Source organism: Protopterus annectens, chromosome 6.part0 (assembly GCF_019279795.1).
Source record: "Protopterus annectens isolate FY-2018-M chromosome 6.part0, PAN1.0, whole genome shotgun sequence".
Taxonomy (NCBI): Eukaryota; Metazoa; Chordata; order Ceratodontiformes; family Protopteridae; genus Protopterus; species Protopterus annectens.
The window spans coordinates 698,223,310-698,240,809 of record NC_056737.1 but is presented as its reverse complement, the minus strand read 5'-3'; the positions used below and the strand labels follow the sequence as shown (position 1 = coordinate 698,240,809).

The window sequence follows — 17,500 nt, the reverse complement described above, 5'->3', positions numbered from 1 at the left end:
AGAATAATAGGTTTTGCATGAAGATGATTTTTTGTGAAGGATATGATGTCTAAAACTCAAACGTCCGTCATTATTTTCCAACTTCAGTCTTTTCCCAGTCTGGGTTAGGCAGAGTCCCTCATTGACTCTCTTCAAGAGGAATCTTGATGAGTGGGTGGGAGATCGTAGGTTTACCCCGGGTATCACTTCTGTGTCACTGTTAGACAGAGGCACAGTATACTAACCTCGAAAAAGGGCATAGCAAGATAAATTTAAAATGGGTGGCGAAAGCCAAATACATTCTGGCTAGGCTTATAAATGCCCTAGGGCAGATAGCCTAGTATGAACCTATAAAGAGCTACCACTATTTTGTGAAAAAAGGACAAAAATATTAACCCAAACTGAGACCTGAGAAGTATGCTCAGGGACTAGAGGAAACTTCAAACTGATCTTAGTCTCAAACTAGTTTCTTACTAAACCTGTTTTCCTGGTCGTTCTTAACTTAAGCGCAAAGGGCATCGACCCTAGACGACCTCTTTCAACTTTCCAAAGTCAAGCATACCGCCCCCTACAGAGAGCAACATGATTGGCTCAATCCACTACAACAGACCTTCAGACTATGTGACCTCTTCACTTCATAAAATTTGTAATTGGCCTTATTCGTTTTCCGTACTTTTAGTTACCGCCCACATTTGGAAGTGCAGTAACTACAGCAAATCCCTCGAAGGTGGCTAACCTTGCAGTTCTTTTTAGATAGATCACGTTGTTTTTGTATGCTGGAAGGTTTACTGTGCATGTGATTTCGCAGAATATTAATAATTCAGTCCGGAAAATATTTTTTATTAAATAGGTTTGTGCAGTTCTTACCATCTTTTCAGGGCAGCAGAAATCTTAAAATGCCAGCCGAACATCTAAGTGGGAAACATGTTTCAGCGTAAGTAAACTACATTCTAAGTAGAAGTTGCTTAAGTGTAGTTTAAACTTTTTCATCGGCTTTTCTTGCTGGATGTGGCCGCTATAATTGTGAATGCCGTATATTGCCCACGTAATGTTTGGAGTTCCATTTCCTTGATACCCCAGTTTAGTCATGGTTGTTGAACACGTGTTGTAAGGCACCATGTGTGATAGAAATTTTCTTTTGGGGGGGGGGGGGTTCGCATAATACAGGGGTTCGCATAATACAGGGCGCGGTATGTGCTTTAATTCTTTAATGTTCCTTGTTATTTAGCCCACGTTGGTTATTGGCACCAGACTATTACAAATACTGTTTGTGTGCTTCTTGACGTGTTTGCTGTGTGTGAAGTGCTTCTCAACTATCCAGATTTTTAGATTATATTTTGGTCTGTTATTTTAACTTTTGTATTCCTTTGCTGTTTGCGATGTAAAATGCTTGCAACTAGGATTGCATCGGTGTGGTTTGTTTTCATTTTTTTTTATAAATGTATGTTTATTTGTGTAGTAAGTGAGGGTTTAACAAAGCTGTTTCTTTTAATAAAAAGCAGGACTTGATTAAATTATGTAGTATTGCTTAGGTTGTATGATATACAGCGATTAATTTATGCAGTGTTGCTTAGGTTGTGTGATATATAGCAGTACATGCGAAGTATAATGTTTGTTAATATAGTTTTATTTCTTTTATATGAATGTAAGTTTGCCTGTCGCAAGTGACAATTAAATAAAGGTGTTGGGGGTGATTTTTGTATACCCTTCCCCTTCATTGGTTTTGATCGAAATTATTGGGCTGAGAGTTTGAGAGGTGTGATAAATGTTTTAGTAGGGTATATTGCTTTAAAGTTTCTCTCGGTGTGGGGCATTGTTGGCACCTTGTGTTTGACAGCAGCCGTACTCTCACGCAAGAAGGTGAAGGGATAACACTTGTTTCCAAAAACATTTTTTTTGTTTTCTTTATAAGCATGTACAACTATACATATAAATACAGTAAAACAATAACAAAACTATTTACATTCATTCACGATAATTTCTCATGGATAAAATGATTGTTTATCAGTATTTGTTCAAAAGATTTTCCAGTATTTGCTGTGCTATTTTTTATGAGTAATGTTATGATTTCTATAACAAATGGTCTGCAGTTCTTTTTTACAAACAACTTTTGCTAAATTAATAAAGTCTTTAAACATCAAATCTTGTTTACTTTTCCAGTTCAAAGTAATAACTTTTCTGATAATTGCAAGAATTGACCAGAATCTGAGATTTAGGTATTACATTAGGTATAGGAACGTTGACTAGGATTAGTGAGTTAGAAATATAACAATGTGTGTTAGCTGTTTAAGGCAGAAGGAGTGGATGCTGTTAGCGTACAGAAAAGGTTTGCCCATCCTCTGGTCATCATTGTATTGTTTTTGTGGTATGGTATACTAGTGACAGAAAATGAAAAGTAGAACGCATTTGTAATTATGGTTCAGGGTCATGCTTCTAGTGACTTTCTGATTGAACTTTTATTTTGTTATGTTTGTTTTTTAGTTTTGAGCTATCAGTTTTAGAATTTAAATTGTCTGTCTGTCTCTGTCCCTTGTCCAGTTTAAACCAAACCTGTACAGAACGGTAACTTTTGACAAACTTTATTGCAGGAAAAAGACTAAGCACTTTCACCCTGTAGCTCCCAGGGCTTCATCGGAATAACTGTTGAAATTCAAATGCAAGCTTAAATAAACTTCTTAACAGTCACATGATCAATGTAATAGGGAAATTAATGAATACTTATTTAAAAAGACAGTACGTCAACATGAGTAAAGTGCTGCGTTCAAAAGAAATCGCCCTAAAATATACATATAAATGTATATTAATTCACTTATAGCAAATTGTTATAAAGTGCTAGGGCTAATAAAATAATATGAATATGTTGTATAACTTGGTTAAAATAACTAATTTAAAATTGTTGGATAAAAATGTTAAATAAAAATACACACTGGTTAGCCCTTGCAGGTCTTAAACCCAGGACCCTGTACACTTTAGTCACAACAGTTAACCACTACACCATGACTTCTTTCTTATTTATTTAAACACTACATAATAACTACATTGTAACAACTAAGTTATACAACATATTCATATTATTTTATTAGCGCTAGCACTTTATAATTTGCTATAAGTGAATTAATATACATTTATTTGTATATTTTAGGGGGATTTCTATTGAACACAGCACTTTACTCATGCTGATGTACTGTCTTTTTAAATAAGTATTCATTTCCCTATTACATTGATCATGTGACTGTGTTAAGTTTATTTAAGCTTGCATTTGAATTTCAGCAGTTATTCTGATGAAGCCCTGGGAGCTACAGGGTGAAAGCACTTAAGTCTTTTTCTGCAATAAAGTTTGTCAAGTGTTACCGTTCTGTACTGGTTTTGTGGCGTTTTTTGTTTTTATTTCACCAGTTTTTAGTTTCCGCTCTTTTGGGTGGTTTTTCTGTTATTTTTTGGCATTTTACAAGTGTAATTGCCATCGGCGATTCTTCTAATATTATTTGTACTTGCTTTAAATTTGGTGTACTTGCACATGGCAGCAACATGCAGTGTATATACACTAGATTTCGTCTGACAGCCTAGTATCTGCAACTGTTTTGGTTCACGGGACAGTTGATGTATTTGGCAAGGTTAAGGGGGCCACTTCAACATGTTTAGCATGCATCTACACAGTCAAAGAAGTTTGTTATGAAGTCTACCAAGGGACAGATGAAATGCGTTGGTAGGCTGCCTTGTGCCCAGCAGGTTCCTGTTGGGTTACTCTTGATCCACAATTCTTCCAGAAATTTTTGAGTTTGTCCTCCACATCCATGAGTGGGTTTTCACCAAGAAGCAGTACATGTCAATGTTCAGTGGCTTAAATTTCTGTCCATTACTAATTGAAGCTAGCTACACCCTTGTGTTTGTGGAACCATATCACTGCTCTGTTAGCCTCTATAATCACTGGTTATTTTTGCAAGGAATGATGCTGGATGATGGGTAGCCACTCTAAATCTGCTCCAACTCTCAAGACCCCAAATTGCTCTCCTCTTTGCTTACTCAATAAAGCCCAGTGTACTTGCCACAAAAATTCCCTCTTTCAACTGGTTTAGCTTGTGCACTATTCTAGAAACTAGAAATAAACTGTTCATTCTGTACAAATAGTTTAGTCTCTGTACTTCTCCAAAATTAAATTTAAAAACTGTGAAAACATTTGCTGTACTTGTGCTCTTTTCCATCTAATATTTGAAGTACAGGGTATTATGGAACTCATCCATTACCCCCTTTTATTTCCAGTTAACAAGTTTGTGTTTTCCTACAGTGGAGGAACTACTTTATGCTTACTTATAACAAACTTTTACTAAACAGAAATAACTGAGAGATGCAAATGTTTAAGTAAATTGGAGGTGTCGTCCTCACCAAAAACATGCCAAGTAAGATACCTGGAAGTAACAAGAATGCCATTGAAGGACTTTTTAATATCCTGCACGTGATGTGCTCACATGGGTGGGAATAGGTGCCCCATCATGCGAAGCAGAGCATTTCCCTAACCTTCGTCAAGCTCCGCATGGACCAGTGGATGGGAAATGGGAAAGTCGACCCTGGTCTGATACCTAGGTCTGTGGGTAGAAGACACTGTTAAATGTCCTAACATAATACCTTAAAATAGGTTAAGGCACAATAACTTGTTGGATACATTTGGTTTGCATGGGTATGCTTATAAAGGCCCCCAAGTGGTTGTTGGCTAATATATGCACATGAACTGGACTACCTGTGCATCTAGTGTATAGTATGGCCAAGAGTTCTTGGTCTTGCGCATAAATTCCCTGGAATAGATACTTGACAAATCCACTGGGATGTAATTCTAGATCTGGGCTTCAGAAATGTAGTCTATATGTGTTCTGTTTCCCTGGTCTCTCCTTCTCCCATTTAAATCTGACCAACTTGTGCCATTTGGTTTCAAAACTTCCATAGTCCCTGAATCCAGCTTCTCTGAATTTAAAAACTTCAAAACAAGCAGACCTCCTCATATGATATTTACGATGAAATCTCAAAAGTCAACTCAAACAGCTTCAGCTCTGATACCAAGACACCTAATTGCCCAGTAGATCCAAAGCTCCTCATAAATAGGATGTTATTAACAAGAACAATTAGAGGGCCTTTTTTATCAAGAAACTGCAAATTACTGTTAGGACTAGTAAAGCAGCTCACGAACTTAGGCCAGCTTTTGAAGACAGGAGTAACACGTTCTTATTAAGAGCTACATTGGGAAACCTGGCAACAGTGCTCGGAGTTTATCCAAAATGGGACCACCCACTCTGATCAATAGACATTGCACTAAACTTTACTATTACAATGGTACACAACTCTCAAAGCATTTATGTAGACTCCACATATCCCAGAATCCCTTATATTCTCTATCACTGAGGAACATGTTCTGAATGTGTTATTAAAAAAAAAAAAACTTCTTCATGAGACCAGACTACAAACCTTGATTTATAGTTAAATGGCACTAATATATATATATATATATATATATATATATATATATATATATATATATAGCTTAGCCATAGGATGTGTTCATAAGTTCATAGGTAATTACTAGGCTAATAGCACAAGAGCCTTTACATGCCTCGCCAAAAATACCTAGGATATGAATTGTCTTACTACCCCATCCCATACCCGGGTAATTATCAGGGAAGTGGGTCTTTGGGTTTTGGAGCCCTGAATCATTTTTACAGATGGCCTGTGTTTATAAGGGACTTGGGCAGTAACTGAGTGAGTTTATGGTTCCCTATCCAGTTATCCAAATTCTTTTTGATGATGGTGAGGGGACAGGAAATCTTATTCCATACACAAGGTAGCCTTTGGGATACGAATCTGTCTCTCTAGCAAGTTCTTTGTCACCAATAAGGTTCATGTCCATGGATTGCATAAACCTTGTATAATTTTTCTTGTGAATATGTAACATTTTCTGCAGGGCTGGATCAGCAAATGTCTTGTGGATCAAGCACAAGTTGCCTCTCGATAAATGATATGAAATGGAGTTAAAGGGATAAGGCTTTTAGTTGCTCCACATAAGACATGTTTGCTCTTTGTAATTTTTTTGGCGAAACTTCTGGGGCCCCTCCAGTTGGTCTAAGTGCATGGTTTGCTACATAAGGTAGCATTGTACTCTTATTTGTGGGGCCTGATGAGGGCCACGTACAATGGCACTATGACTTCCTTTGACGCCATGCCTTTATTTATAAGTTGAGCCACACAGGACTTCCTCACTACTGTAGCCTCCGGGTGGTGGTCACTAATTATGGGACACCACAGTCGTGGTGGTCCCCCCACAGTGGCTCTACCGTGAGCTGCGTTTAATTATAGGACTTATGAGCTTGATCCACAAGGCTGTGGAGTGCATCATAACTGTCTCCTCCTCAATTATGATATCAAACATCTTAGGCTAAACTTTCGATAGTTCAGTTTTCCCTTTGAAATTTAGTTAACTGTTCTGACAGGGTCATAAATGATGATGGGTGGGCAAGCTGTTCACAGAGCATATTTTGATGTAGCCAAAGCATTTGACACCATATTTGTATTCTGTACGCACACAGCAAGCAAGCCAAATGCTTTTAATTTAAATCCATGCATGATGAACTGGATAGCAAAATGGCTAAAAGGCAGAACCGGCGTAGTTTGTGTGATGGGTGCCTCATCTGAAAGTACGAAGGTAAACATTAGAGGAGTTCAGGGCTGTGTACTGGGACCCCTCCTTTTTGTATTTACTTTTGATCTCCAAACTGCAAACCGTAACCTCTGTAAACTGGGTGTTATTGGCAAGATCTCCTCTGAAGCTTGTACTCTTCACTAAAAACTTGGCTCAAACTGAGAAGAATATTGTTTAGTTGAGTAAATGGTCCCTATACTCGTTGGACAATATAGACAGTAATCCTCTACAAAATGAGTGTAATCCAAAATTTATGTAGCAATGCTAGTCAGAAAATATTTCTGCTTAGTACAGCCAATATGGTATGTTATCCAGATATCATTGTTCACTTGTGTTCAGCAGTACTTTATCTCAGTTTAATGGTTTATCAAGCAGTTGCTAGAAATGGTGTTCCAAGTTTTCAACATTTGGTAAAAACACAGTTGAGAGATGTTCATTGTGCAGTGCCTCCCTGTCTCTAGAAAAAATTGCCCTGTTAGGCAAGCAGTGTAATTTAGCCTTAAAACAATTTAGCTGTTCTCAAGAAAGGGAGTTCAGCCTGGGGATTGGAAAGGCATTGGTGGTCACAAGACTAGATTACTTTGAAACTTGAGAGAATCTAAACTGTAAAGTTTTTTTTTTTTTTTTTTTTTTCCCCCGTTTTGTGAGGGATGCAGTATATTATTGTCCATGCAGGCACAAAACACTAATGTCATGTGGAGTAGACATGGTTAAATGCTAATCCAAGGAAATGTGTTAGGAGTATTCTAACAGTTCTTTTTGGTACTGAGCTAGAGTTTACACAGGGATTTTTCTTTCGTGGTGCAGTCATGCTATTAGGAGTCCTAGTTACAGATGCAGAATAACTTCTTATTTTAAGTGATTGCTCTAGATGTGGAAGGTTGGTAGCATTTATAGAAAACCAGAATCTCCAGGTCAAAACTGTATGAGCTGGTGGGCAGAAGGAGTTGTTTAATCTCTGTCCAGTTCTTAGGCAAAACAATTTATGGTTAACTTGGGAGAGAGAATGCCAATGCACATAATGTCCTTAGACAGTAGTTTAAATATATTTCTAATACTTGATAAAACAGTAGCGTAGGAAATGTTATGAGATTAATGCACTATGATGTTGAATTATAAAAATATATTGATTTTGGTTTTATATGCATATTAACATTTTATTGGGGAGTGTTTAGTGTAATAAACTAATTAACAAATTGGGTGGGGTTGTTTTAGAAGGTGTGTGTGCTGTATTTGTTCTGAGGAAGTCCCGACTGAGGGGAAAAAAGTGCTAAACTTGTGGAAATAAAAGGTTGGATTATAAGTTTTGGATACCTTTCTGGTTGTGGAGTGGACATTCTTCATTTTTAGCAAGTAGCCTAAGATGGTGGTTCTCAAAATACAAGGAAAGGGAAGAAAGTCTACTGCGAAGGGTTTCCTGAACAAACGGAACAAGACGTATGGTCATGAGAAGCATCTAAGCAAAAAAAGACACTTATCGTGGCGGTCTCTATGGGGAATCTGTCTCCCACATTGGCATTTACCCTTCCTGGATGACATTAACCTCAAGGAACACAAAAAACAAAATCCCCAATACGGTACTCGTCTTGAAAAAAAACAACAAAACAGGCATAGGAAGTCCCTGGAGAATGAAAATGCATTCAACTGGCAGAAAACGGATGTAGATAAACAGACCATGTAAAAGATATGTTCAGACTGGCAGCAAAGAAGTTCTGTTTTTTGGCAAGTCTGTCACCATTATGCCCTACGTTTTGCAGGGTGCATATAGTGGCACTCGGCATACCTTTTAAATTCAGATGCAAGACTGGCTGGACTTTGGGCTTCCAAAGCAGGGAATGCCAAATAGTTAAGAATACTGCAAGATTCAGACGATGCAAGGTTTGCATCATTGGCCTCTACAAAGGCCTTAACTCGTTCTTTTTCTTTCTTTCACACTCCTCTTCCTCTGGCTTCCATTACTACCAAGGAGTTCCAGAGAATTCTGGCTTTCATGGCATCCACCATTCTCATGCTCCCTTGGCCAAACTTTATATGAGAACGTTTCAGTGGTTTCTGAAATCAGTGTGGCTTCAACATGCTCGTCTCTAGAAGTTATAATTCCTTTTCTTCCTTGCCTCGGGCAGGAGCTTTTCTGGTGGATTCAGCAATTGTCTCTTGAATCTAGGAATCCCTTTTCATTCCCCTCTTCCCTCTCAGGAATTGTTCAAATGCATTAGACATGGGGTGGGGGGGTGACTTTTGGCTCCCTTATGATACAGGGGGTGTAGTTGCCTTGTCAGCAGAAGGTGTACATCCTTGTCAGAGAGGTCACCTCTTCTGCTGGCTCTTCAGGCCTTTCAGTCGCTGTTTTCTCCAGGGCATCTCAATCTATTCACAGATAATACCAGAGTGATGTGGTATATCAACAAACGGAGAGGAATGAGACCTTATCTTTGCCATTTGGCATGTCTGGTATGGGATCTTGCTGTCAAGTGATTCTTTAGGCAGTTTATATCTCTTCTGGTCAGAACATTGTGGCAGCCACTCTCTGAGCAGGTCCTTAATTCAGTCTCACAAATGGGTGCTTCACAGGGATGTGTTTCTGGATGTTATCCACCAGTGGGGTGCTCCTCAAGTGGATCTTTTTGCCTCCCCTCTGAACAGATAACTTTCCCCTTTTGTGCTGGAGTCCCAGGTCCTTTGGTATGGAAGGTGGATGCTCTATCATCTCTTGGTAGTTGATGTCCCTTTTTGCATTCCCTCCCCTTCGTCTTATTCTGAAAGTCCTGTTCAAAATTTGTTGGTGGGTTTCTTTTTGGCTGCAACAGCAGTGGTTCCCTCTTCTGAATCTAGCCAGGGGCAATCTTCACAAGTTACCTGACGGGGTGGATCTAATTGCACAAGATGAGGGACCTCTTATCCATTCTCACCTGTCAACAGTTCAGCTGACACTGTGGGTGATGGTGTGCATGAGGAATCAAACCCTTTTCCAAATGGAAGAGGTTTTCTTTTTGGTGTCTGTCTCGTTACCTGGACCCATGTAGTGTGGATGTTCCTTTGGTTCACTCTTTCTTTATTTGTGTGGGTTGCTCAAAACTGGTTTGGCCTATACTAGGCCCACCTATCGGCTGTCTCTGCTTGTCTGCCTTTCTCTCCTCCTTTAGCTGCTAGATTTGAGGTGGAATAATTTCGTAATGGCATCCTTAATGTTAGACCTCCCAAGAAGCCCATTCCTCCTCCCTGGAATCTTAATTTTCATTTGGAGAACTTGACTTGGGCTGTTCATGAGGACAGTGTGTCCTTGCACACTAACCCTTTTATGCCAAAGGTGGTTAATGAGCCATCTCTTAATGGGTCTATTAATGTGCCTGCTTCTTTCCCATCTCCACAATGAGAGTGAGAGGGTGCCACATACCTTGGACATGCATGCACAACTTGGGATTTATTTGGATATGATCAAGGCAAATCTGATCAGTTATTTTTTCTCTTTATCCTAGATCTTTGGGGCTTGCTGTATCCAAGCGGACTTTTCTTCTTGGATTTCTAAAATTTCCTTTTATTACAGTTTTTCATGGCAAGAGCCTTCCTTTTTTCAATTAGTGCTCATTCTACTAGAGCTATAGCTTCTTCTGGTGTTTTTATTTAAAGGTTTAGATACTAATTCTATTCTTGAAGCAGCTACCTAGATGTCTGTGCATACCTTTTACCAAGCACTGCACAGTATCTCTTGAGCTAGGACTAATTTTGCTAGTTCAGTTCTTAATGTTTATGTAGGGGATTATTTTTTGCCCCTTTCTTCTCCCTAGTTTCCTCTTGAGCTTTGGCATTTCCTATATAGTTTTATACTACAGCAGTGATAAGGACCTAGTACAGTTGTGTAAAATCTTACTATAATGGTAGATGTCCTTGCCTTCACTGCTGCCGTATTTGCTGCCTCTCTCCATCCCCTTAGTTTACTTTTTTGGATGTATATATTACCCGTTGGGTTCCTTGGGCCGATGTTCCTCATGTGGTAATCAGTTCTGTTTTTGCTAAGCCTGAATGTCACCTTTATGCCCTACATTACCCAGGGTGCATATGGTGATATTTGCCATACTTTTTAAATTCAGAAGTCTTTGGAAGACTTGCCAGACGTTGGGCGTCCGTGGCAGGAAATCCCTTATAGTTAAGAATACTGCAATAGTGAAGGCAAGGATACCTATCGTTTATGGTAAGATTTTACATAACTGTACTTTCCTGGACTTTAGCGAGGCCTTTTCCACTTGCTCCTGTGAGCGCAAGTCAAACTCTTGTGGTAGTACTTAAACAGAAGATCCAAGTTATAGACGGAGGATTTTAGTTGGAGTAACATTTGTCAGGAATTAGGAAAGTCTCACTGGTGATTTGGAAGGGGTTCTGGCTTGGTTTCAGTCTTCACTGTGTTTCTTTGAGGGACTGGATAAAAGGGTCGTTCTTTTCATTGACAGCACAGAAATACATGCAGCAGTGGAGAATGGGGAAGAGGCTGGTTTAAGGATTTGAAAGGGCTGGTCAATTGTGATGAAATGTGGCAGTTGAGAGACTGTAAATACTTTTGAAAAAGTGTTGCTTTTGGGCTGCAACTGCCTGATTTGAAATGTCTGTATAACAGGGAACAGGTCTGGGAGTGTTGATCACACTTGGATTGGACATCCAGTAACGGAATGAGAGGGCAGTGACAGTAGCAGAGTCCTGGGGTATCTTATAATGAGGACAGACTGCATAAGCAAGTAGATTGGCATTGAGTACAGGGTCCTTTTCGGAAAGGGGTTTGATCTGGCTACTTGAATCTCTGAGAGTCGACAAAAGAATCAGTGGGATGGAGTGTAGCAAAGGTCTAGATGAGTTATTGGAGATAACCTCTGGCGGATCATCTTGAACAGGAATGAAATAAGGGGTGAAGGTACATGAGCTGCAAAAAGAATCCCTAGAGAAGAGCTGTCAAAAATGCCATGGTATGTTGAGCAAAGGATTTAATTAACCAAAGGCTAGAAGAACTGGAGCCCTTTTTGTCTTGCAGCCAGAGGAGGGGGGGCATATTATTAGTGTACACGGTGCCAGCTCGACACCCAGCCTTCAACAAAGGCACGCCCATTCACGCATGTCTTTCGAACGCTACTTGACCGCGGGGAGGACATGCAAACTCCACACAGAAGGCGCTCCAGCCGAGAATCTAATGGGAGAATCTCTTGCTGTGAGGCAACAACGCTACCGCTGCACCACTGTGGCTTCTACTTTTGATCTGCTGTTGACTTTAATTTCTAGGCTCATGAATCTCACTGGGCAGGTCTTGGTAACACTGAAAATGCTGTCTGTGTTTGTTCATAGTGTGTGATGTAATAGTCTTCTGCACTGCTGGTGTCCGAACCCACAAAGTTTTCTTTAGGTGGAATTAATTTTGTGTAAGTCAGTGTTCTGTTGTGCACTTAAGCGGACCGAAGGTTGTTAGGGAGAAATTTCTGGCCCAGATGGTTTCATAGGCTATGGCCTGAATGCATGCTCTGCATTGCTTAAAATGACAAGTAAACTTTAACACCTATATTAACTTCGCACATTACACTGTGACATGGATGCATAGCATGTACAGATATGAGAAAAATTAAATATTTAACATCGCATCTTGCTTTCTGTGAAGTTGTTCCTACACATTCCATTTATTTCTATGTAGTTTGCTCTTTCACTTTCTGAAGATCCTAACTCCAGTTCTTATCTCCTTTTACTTTCAGAAATTCTGTTTATGGTTAAGTTTTAGAGGTTTATTTCTTTTTTTTTTTTTTTTAGGTTATGGGCAGGTACTAGGTTAGTAGCCCTTGTAGATTATTTTTGGCCCAGCCAATATCCTTTTTGGTGCTTGAAATAACCTATCCTGTTTGGCTTCAACTCATTGCATTGGTCTAGTAATTGTATATTACCCATTGTGAGAGTAACCAGGATCACATTATAGATGATTTGAAAGGACTCGTGTGGGATAAAGCATTTAGGAGCAGCCTGTGTCCATTAGAAATACAGGAAGTAGTCCTGGAATAAATTTTCTGTTCTCTATCCGTAGATCCAGGTTGGGCTTGTTTTACATGGACGGGGCCTCTGTTCCAGTGCGGAGGTGTCTTCTGCAAGATCGGACTGTTGCTACAAACAGTTATAGGTTCGGGCTATCGGCCCTAGGGCATTTGCAAGCCTAGCCAGAGTGTGTTTGGCTTTCTCCGCCCATTTTAAATGTTTTACTATGCCCCTGTCTAGCAGTGACACAGAAGTGATACCCGGGGTAAACCTACAATCTCCCATCCACTCGTCAAGATCTTCTCTTGAAGAGAGTCAGTGAGGGACTCTTGCAAACTTGGACTGGGATTCTATTCCAGAGTGAAGGGAGCCTCTGGGTTATGAATCTGTCCCTCCAGCATGTCCTATTTTATTTCAGTGCTGAGGTTCAAGTCCCTCGAGCGCGTAGCTCATTGGGATTTGGATTTTCTGAGGTGCAGCATGTTCATTAATTCTGGGTTGGACATGGCTTTATATGTCAGGCACAGATCGCCTCTAAGCAGGCAGTATGCAACTGAGTAGAGCTGGAGTTTCTTTAACCGGGCAGCATATGGCATCTGTTTGAGCCCTTTGATCCTCTTGGTGCGGTACTTTTGTAGTTGCTGCAGGTGTCTGGTAAGATACATCCCGAAAGGGGCATTGTATTCAATTATGGGCCTGATGAGGGATGAGTAAAGAGGCACAATGACCTCCCTTGATCTAGATGTGAACCCCTTCATGATTAGGTGGGCTATGTAGAAGATTTTTCTAACCACTTTGGCCACGTGGCTGTCAAAAGAGAGATTGCTATCAACTTGGGTCCCCAGGTCTCTAATTACTTCTTCCGTACTTAATGGATTACCACCTATGTGGTAATTTGTGGGCACTTTGTTTTTGCCAAATGGGATGACTATACACTTTTTGGCGTTTAGCTTGAGGCCATGGCTCTGTTTCTATGAGACCCTTTTGGAGGATGCTTGTGTCAGCTGGAGAGTCGATTATGGCACCTAGTTTGCAGTCATCTGCGAACTTGGTCAGCCACAGTCCTCCTGTGTTGGCCTGTACCTCTGAGAAATATATATACCGAACAAGAGAGGTCCCAGGGCTGAGCCTTGTGGGATGCCACTTGTTAACGGTTTGGAGTCTGACATGGCTCCAGCAATTCTGACCATGTGGGTTCTGTCCTTGAGCCAGTTCGCAACCCATCTAGTGACATAGATAAGCTCTCCAGCTTAAATATAAACCCCTATGATGCCAGAGTTTGGTATTGTATCGAAGGCTTTAGCGAGGTCCAGGTAGGCTGTGTGGACCACCTTCCCCTTGTCGATGGCCTTGGTTACTGTTTCAAAGAAATCAACCAGGTTTAAGAGGCAGGATCTGCCCTTAACAAAGCCAAACTAGGTAGGATCCAGTGTCTGTAGGTCCCCAATATGAGTTCCATGATGATCCTCTCCATAGCTTTGCAGACCAAGCTAGTCAGGCTTATGGGGCGATAGTTTCCAGGATCTGTTTAGGCCCCACCTTTGTGGGGAGGGACTACTGTTGGTGTATGCCATTCTTTGGGTACATATCCTGTAGTAAGGCTGAGACTGAACAGTAGCTTTATGTAGGGGTTCAGCTCTTCTTGGAGTTCATGTAGGACGCAGCCCGGGACACCGTCTGGTCCCATTGATGCTGTGTTTTTTTGCTTTAGAGAGGGCGGCTCTCGTCTGAGCATCTGAGATGTCAGGGGGGCAGCACTCTGCTGGGATAGATATTTGCTCTTTTGTGGGGGAGAAGTTTGCACTGAACCTGTCCGCCAGGATGTTTGCAATGTCTATGGGTTCAGTGTATTTTGTCATTTTGGACTAACTCTGAGCATATCTGGGAGTTTCCACCTAGGTTCCTAACATAACTAAAGAAAGCCTTGAGATTATCTTTAGTGTCCTGTGCAATTTTTCTCTAGAAGCTGGCCTTAGATGATTTTATGAGTGCCCGTAGTTTTTTGTTAATACTGAGCAGAGATGCCTTTCCCTTTAGGGATTTTGCTCTATCGTGCAGTAGCTTCCTCCTTCTGTTGTATAGTTTGTTTGTAGGACGCCTGCCCTTGGGGGACTGGGTCTTGGTTTTATTTGGGATTGCCTGATCCATGCATTCCTGAAGGTGTTCATAGAATGCGTTTATAAAGGATTCTTTAGTCTGGGCCATATTTTCCACAGGCCCCGGGGCTTTGAAGGATTCTACCTCTGTTTTAAGGAGTGTGAAGTTTGCTTTAGGGAAGTTTTTCACTGTGGTTTTCTGGGCAGGTGGTGGGGTCGGGATGTGGATATCCAGTGAGATTAATTTATGGCCTGATCTTACCAGTGAGGGATACACTTCTGGTCTGGAGCATAGAGTCCCCATGTTGGTGATGATCAGGTCCAGTATGTTTTCCCCTCTTGTGGGCATGGTGACAAGTTGTTCCATAGCATTTGAGTTTATAAATTCTAGGAACCTGTGGGATAGGGTGTTGGAGCTAGAGTAATGCTCCCAGTCTATGTTTGGGTAGTTGAAGTCGTCCAATATAATGGTGTTTGGGGAGACCTTCATATTTTCCAGTGTTCTCAGGAAGGCAGAGTGGGGTTCCTGGGTTTGGGAGGGTGGTCTGTAGCAGGCTGTAAACTGGAAGGCAGTTTTACCCACTGTTAGTTGCACATGGATAGTCTCCGATGCTTTGTGCTGTGCCACCAACCTGGAGGTGTGGGTATCTTTGACGAATATTGATACTCCCCCTCCTTTTGTGGTTCAGTCAGAGTTTTGGGGCCGAAAAGTATGGTATGAGGTATAACCTGGTAGTGCTGGAGTGCTCTCGGGAGCCTTGAACCAGGTTTCTGTTACTGCACAGATATCTATGTTCTCCATGCTGAGGAGAGTTTTGAGTGTGTGCATCTTGAGGTTTAGACTTCTGGCGTTGAGTAGCATTACCCTTAGTTTCTTTTCCCTTGTGTTACCTATGGAGGTGGGTTTGTCTTTTGAGCCTTGCCTAAAAAAGGCACTATGGGGGTGGCAAGAGCCTTTGCCAATATCCGAAAGCCCAGGGGTGACGGGTGCAAGCCGTCCCTAGCAAAGCAACGTAGCTTGTCGAGCATGTCATCCTAGGTTGACTGTCATTGGGATCCCCTTTGAATGACACCAATACTTAAGCCAATTGTTGAAATTGATCATCTTGTCTTCATATTGTGGCAAGATGCTACTCCAAGGTCAGGGTCATACCGGCCTGGGCTACATGCTCAGAGAGCTCCTCTGTTTCTTTTCATGTAGTCCAGGGAGGTATGTTTCAGGTCATTCACACCATTATGGAAAATGACTGAGTCATATTTGTACTTGCCTTGGGGTGACCTGAGTGCTTGTGTTATGTGGCGGATCCTAGCGCCAGACAGGCAGCTCACCGTGACCTTCTCCTTGTTCAGCCTGGTGAGCGGGACATCAGTGTGCCTGACGATAGAATCCCCTATTACAAGTGTATCAGGTGTGTTGTTTAGCCTTACGGGCTGTGACTGTTCTGCACACTGGCTTTGTGAACTATGTATTGCACGTGTTTTGTTTTGGGGTAGCGGTTGCTTGGATGTCTGCTTTGGAGATCTCTGCTGCTTAGGCAGAGTTTTATTTAGAACCTCAGAGTATGTTTTTGTATGTTTGGTTTGCTGTTGTGGTAGGTCTATGTGAGATTGGAATTGTAGTGTGTGTGGTTACCACCTTCTCCTGACTGGTTACACCAGTACTGAGTTGAGTGAGCTTAGCCTCCAATTTGGCTATATGGTTGCATCTCTCACATATGTTGGAAGGAGGAGAGGGTTGTCTGTGTACATGAGGCATGGATGTTGATAGGGATGGTTCAATCCCTGGACCAAGACTTGTCATGCTGTTTAACTTGCTGATGTGCAGTAGGTCCATCAGTAGTGAGTCAGAGGATGCATTGAATGCCAGGCACAGGTCACCTCTTAGCAATCTGCAAGATGCTGAGTATAGTGACAGGGTTTTGAGGCGGTCCTTATCTTTTTAATAAGATATCACTGAGGATGTTCAAGTTGTTGCATGTATCTGGGTCGACAGGCCAAAGGGATCATTATACTCAGTAATTGGTCTGAGGACTGAGTAATGGGGGGTGCAATGACATCTCTAGATCTAGTTGCAGCCCCTTTGTTTATAACCTGCACAGTATAAAAGGACTTTCTTACGATCATGGGCACACATTGGTTGAACATTGGGTCATTGTCTACACAAGTTCCCAATAATTTTTTTTAATTTATGTCCATGATTCTGCTATTAGTAACTTTCCTGCAAGACAGTCAAGTCATTTGGGGATTAAATAACTGCTTCTATCTTGCTATGATCTGCAAACTTAGTCAGCCAGAGCCCCCTTTGGTCTGTACTTGGAGAAGTAGATGCCAATCAGGAGAAATCCCCTGCACTGAATCCTGGGAGGCTCCACTGGTGACTTGTCTCTTTGTAGAGGTAGCTTCCCCCATTTTGATCTTGAGAGCCATTTGGCAATCCAGCAGGTGATGCAGTGTTCCCACTCCCTACGTCTCATTTAGCTTTTCTACTTTGCCCAAGTTGGGGATTGTGAAAAGCCTTTTGTACCTTTTTTTTTTTTTTTTTTCATTCCTTCATTCACCTATTCAGTGAAGTCCACCAGGTGGAGTAAGCATGACCTGCCCTTGGCTAATCCAAACTGAGATGGGTCCAGTGTTTTGGAGGATCCCTGTGTCTTTATTGATTTAGTTCCATGCAAAGATTTTCCATGGCTTTGCATATGAGGCATGTCTGACTTAATTGCTTTGATCGCTGGAAAATCCTTCCATATAC

General features: G+C 41.2%; 1 protein-coding gene across 1 annotated transcript in view; it reads left to right on the top strand.

Moving 5' to 3' along the window:
* Positions 1–634: 634 nt before the first annotated feature.
* The window catches only part of MTHFD1 (methylenetetrahydrofolate dehydrogenase, cyclohydrolase and formyltetrahydrofolate synthetase 1), a gene marked incomplete in the record, with an annotated part of 1,466,165 nt that continues 1,449,299 nt past the window's right edge, over positions 635–17,500 (top strand). The window contains 1 exon segment of the mRNA XM_044074387.1: positions 635–913. Coding sequence (XP_043930322.1) covers positions 876–913 — 38 coding nt within the window.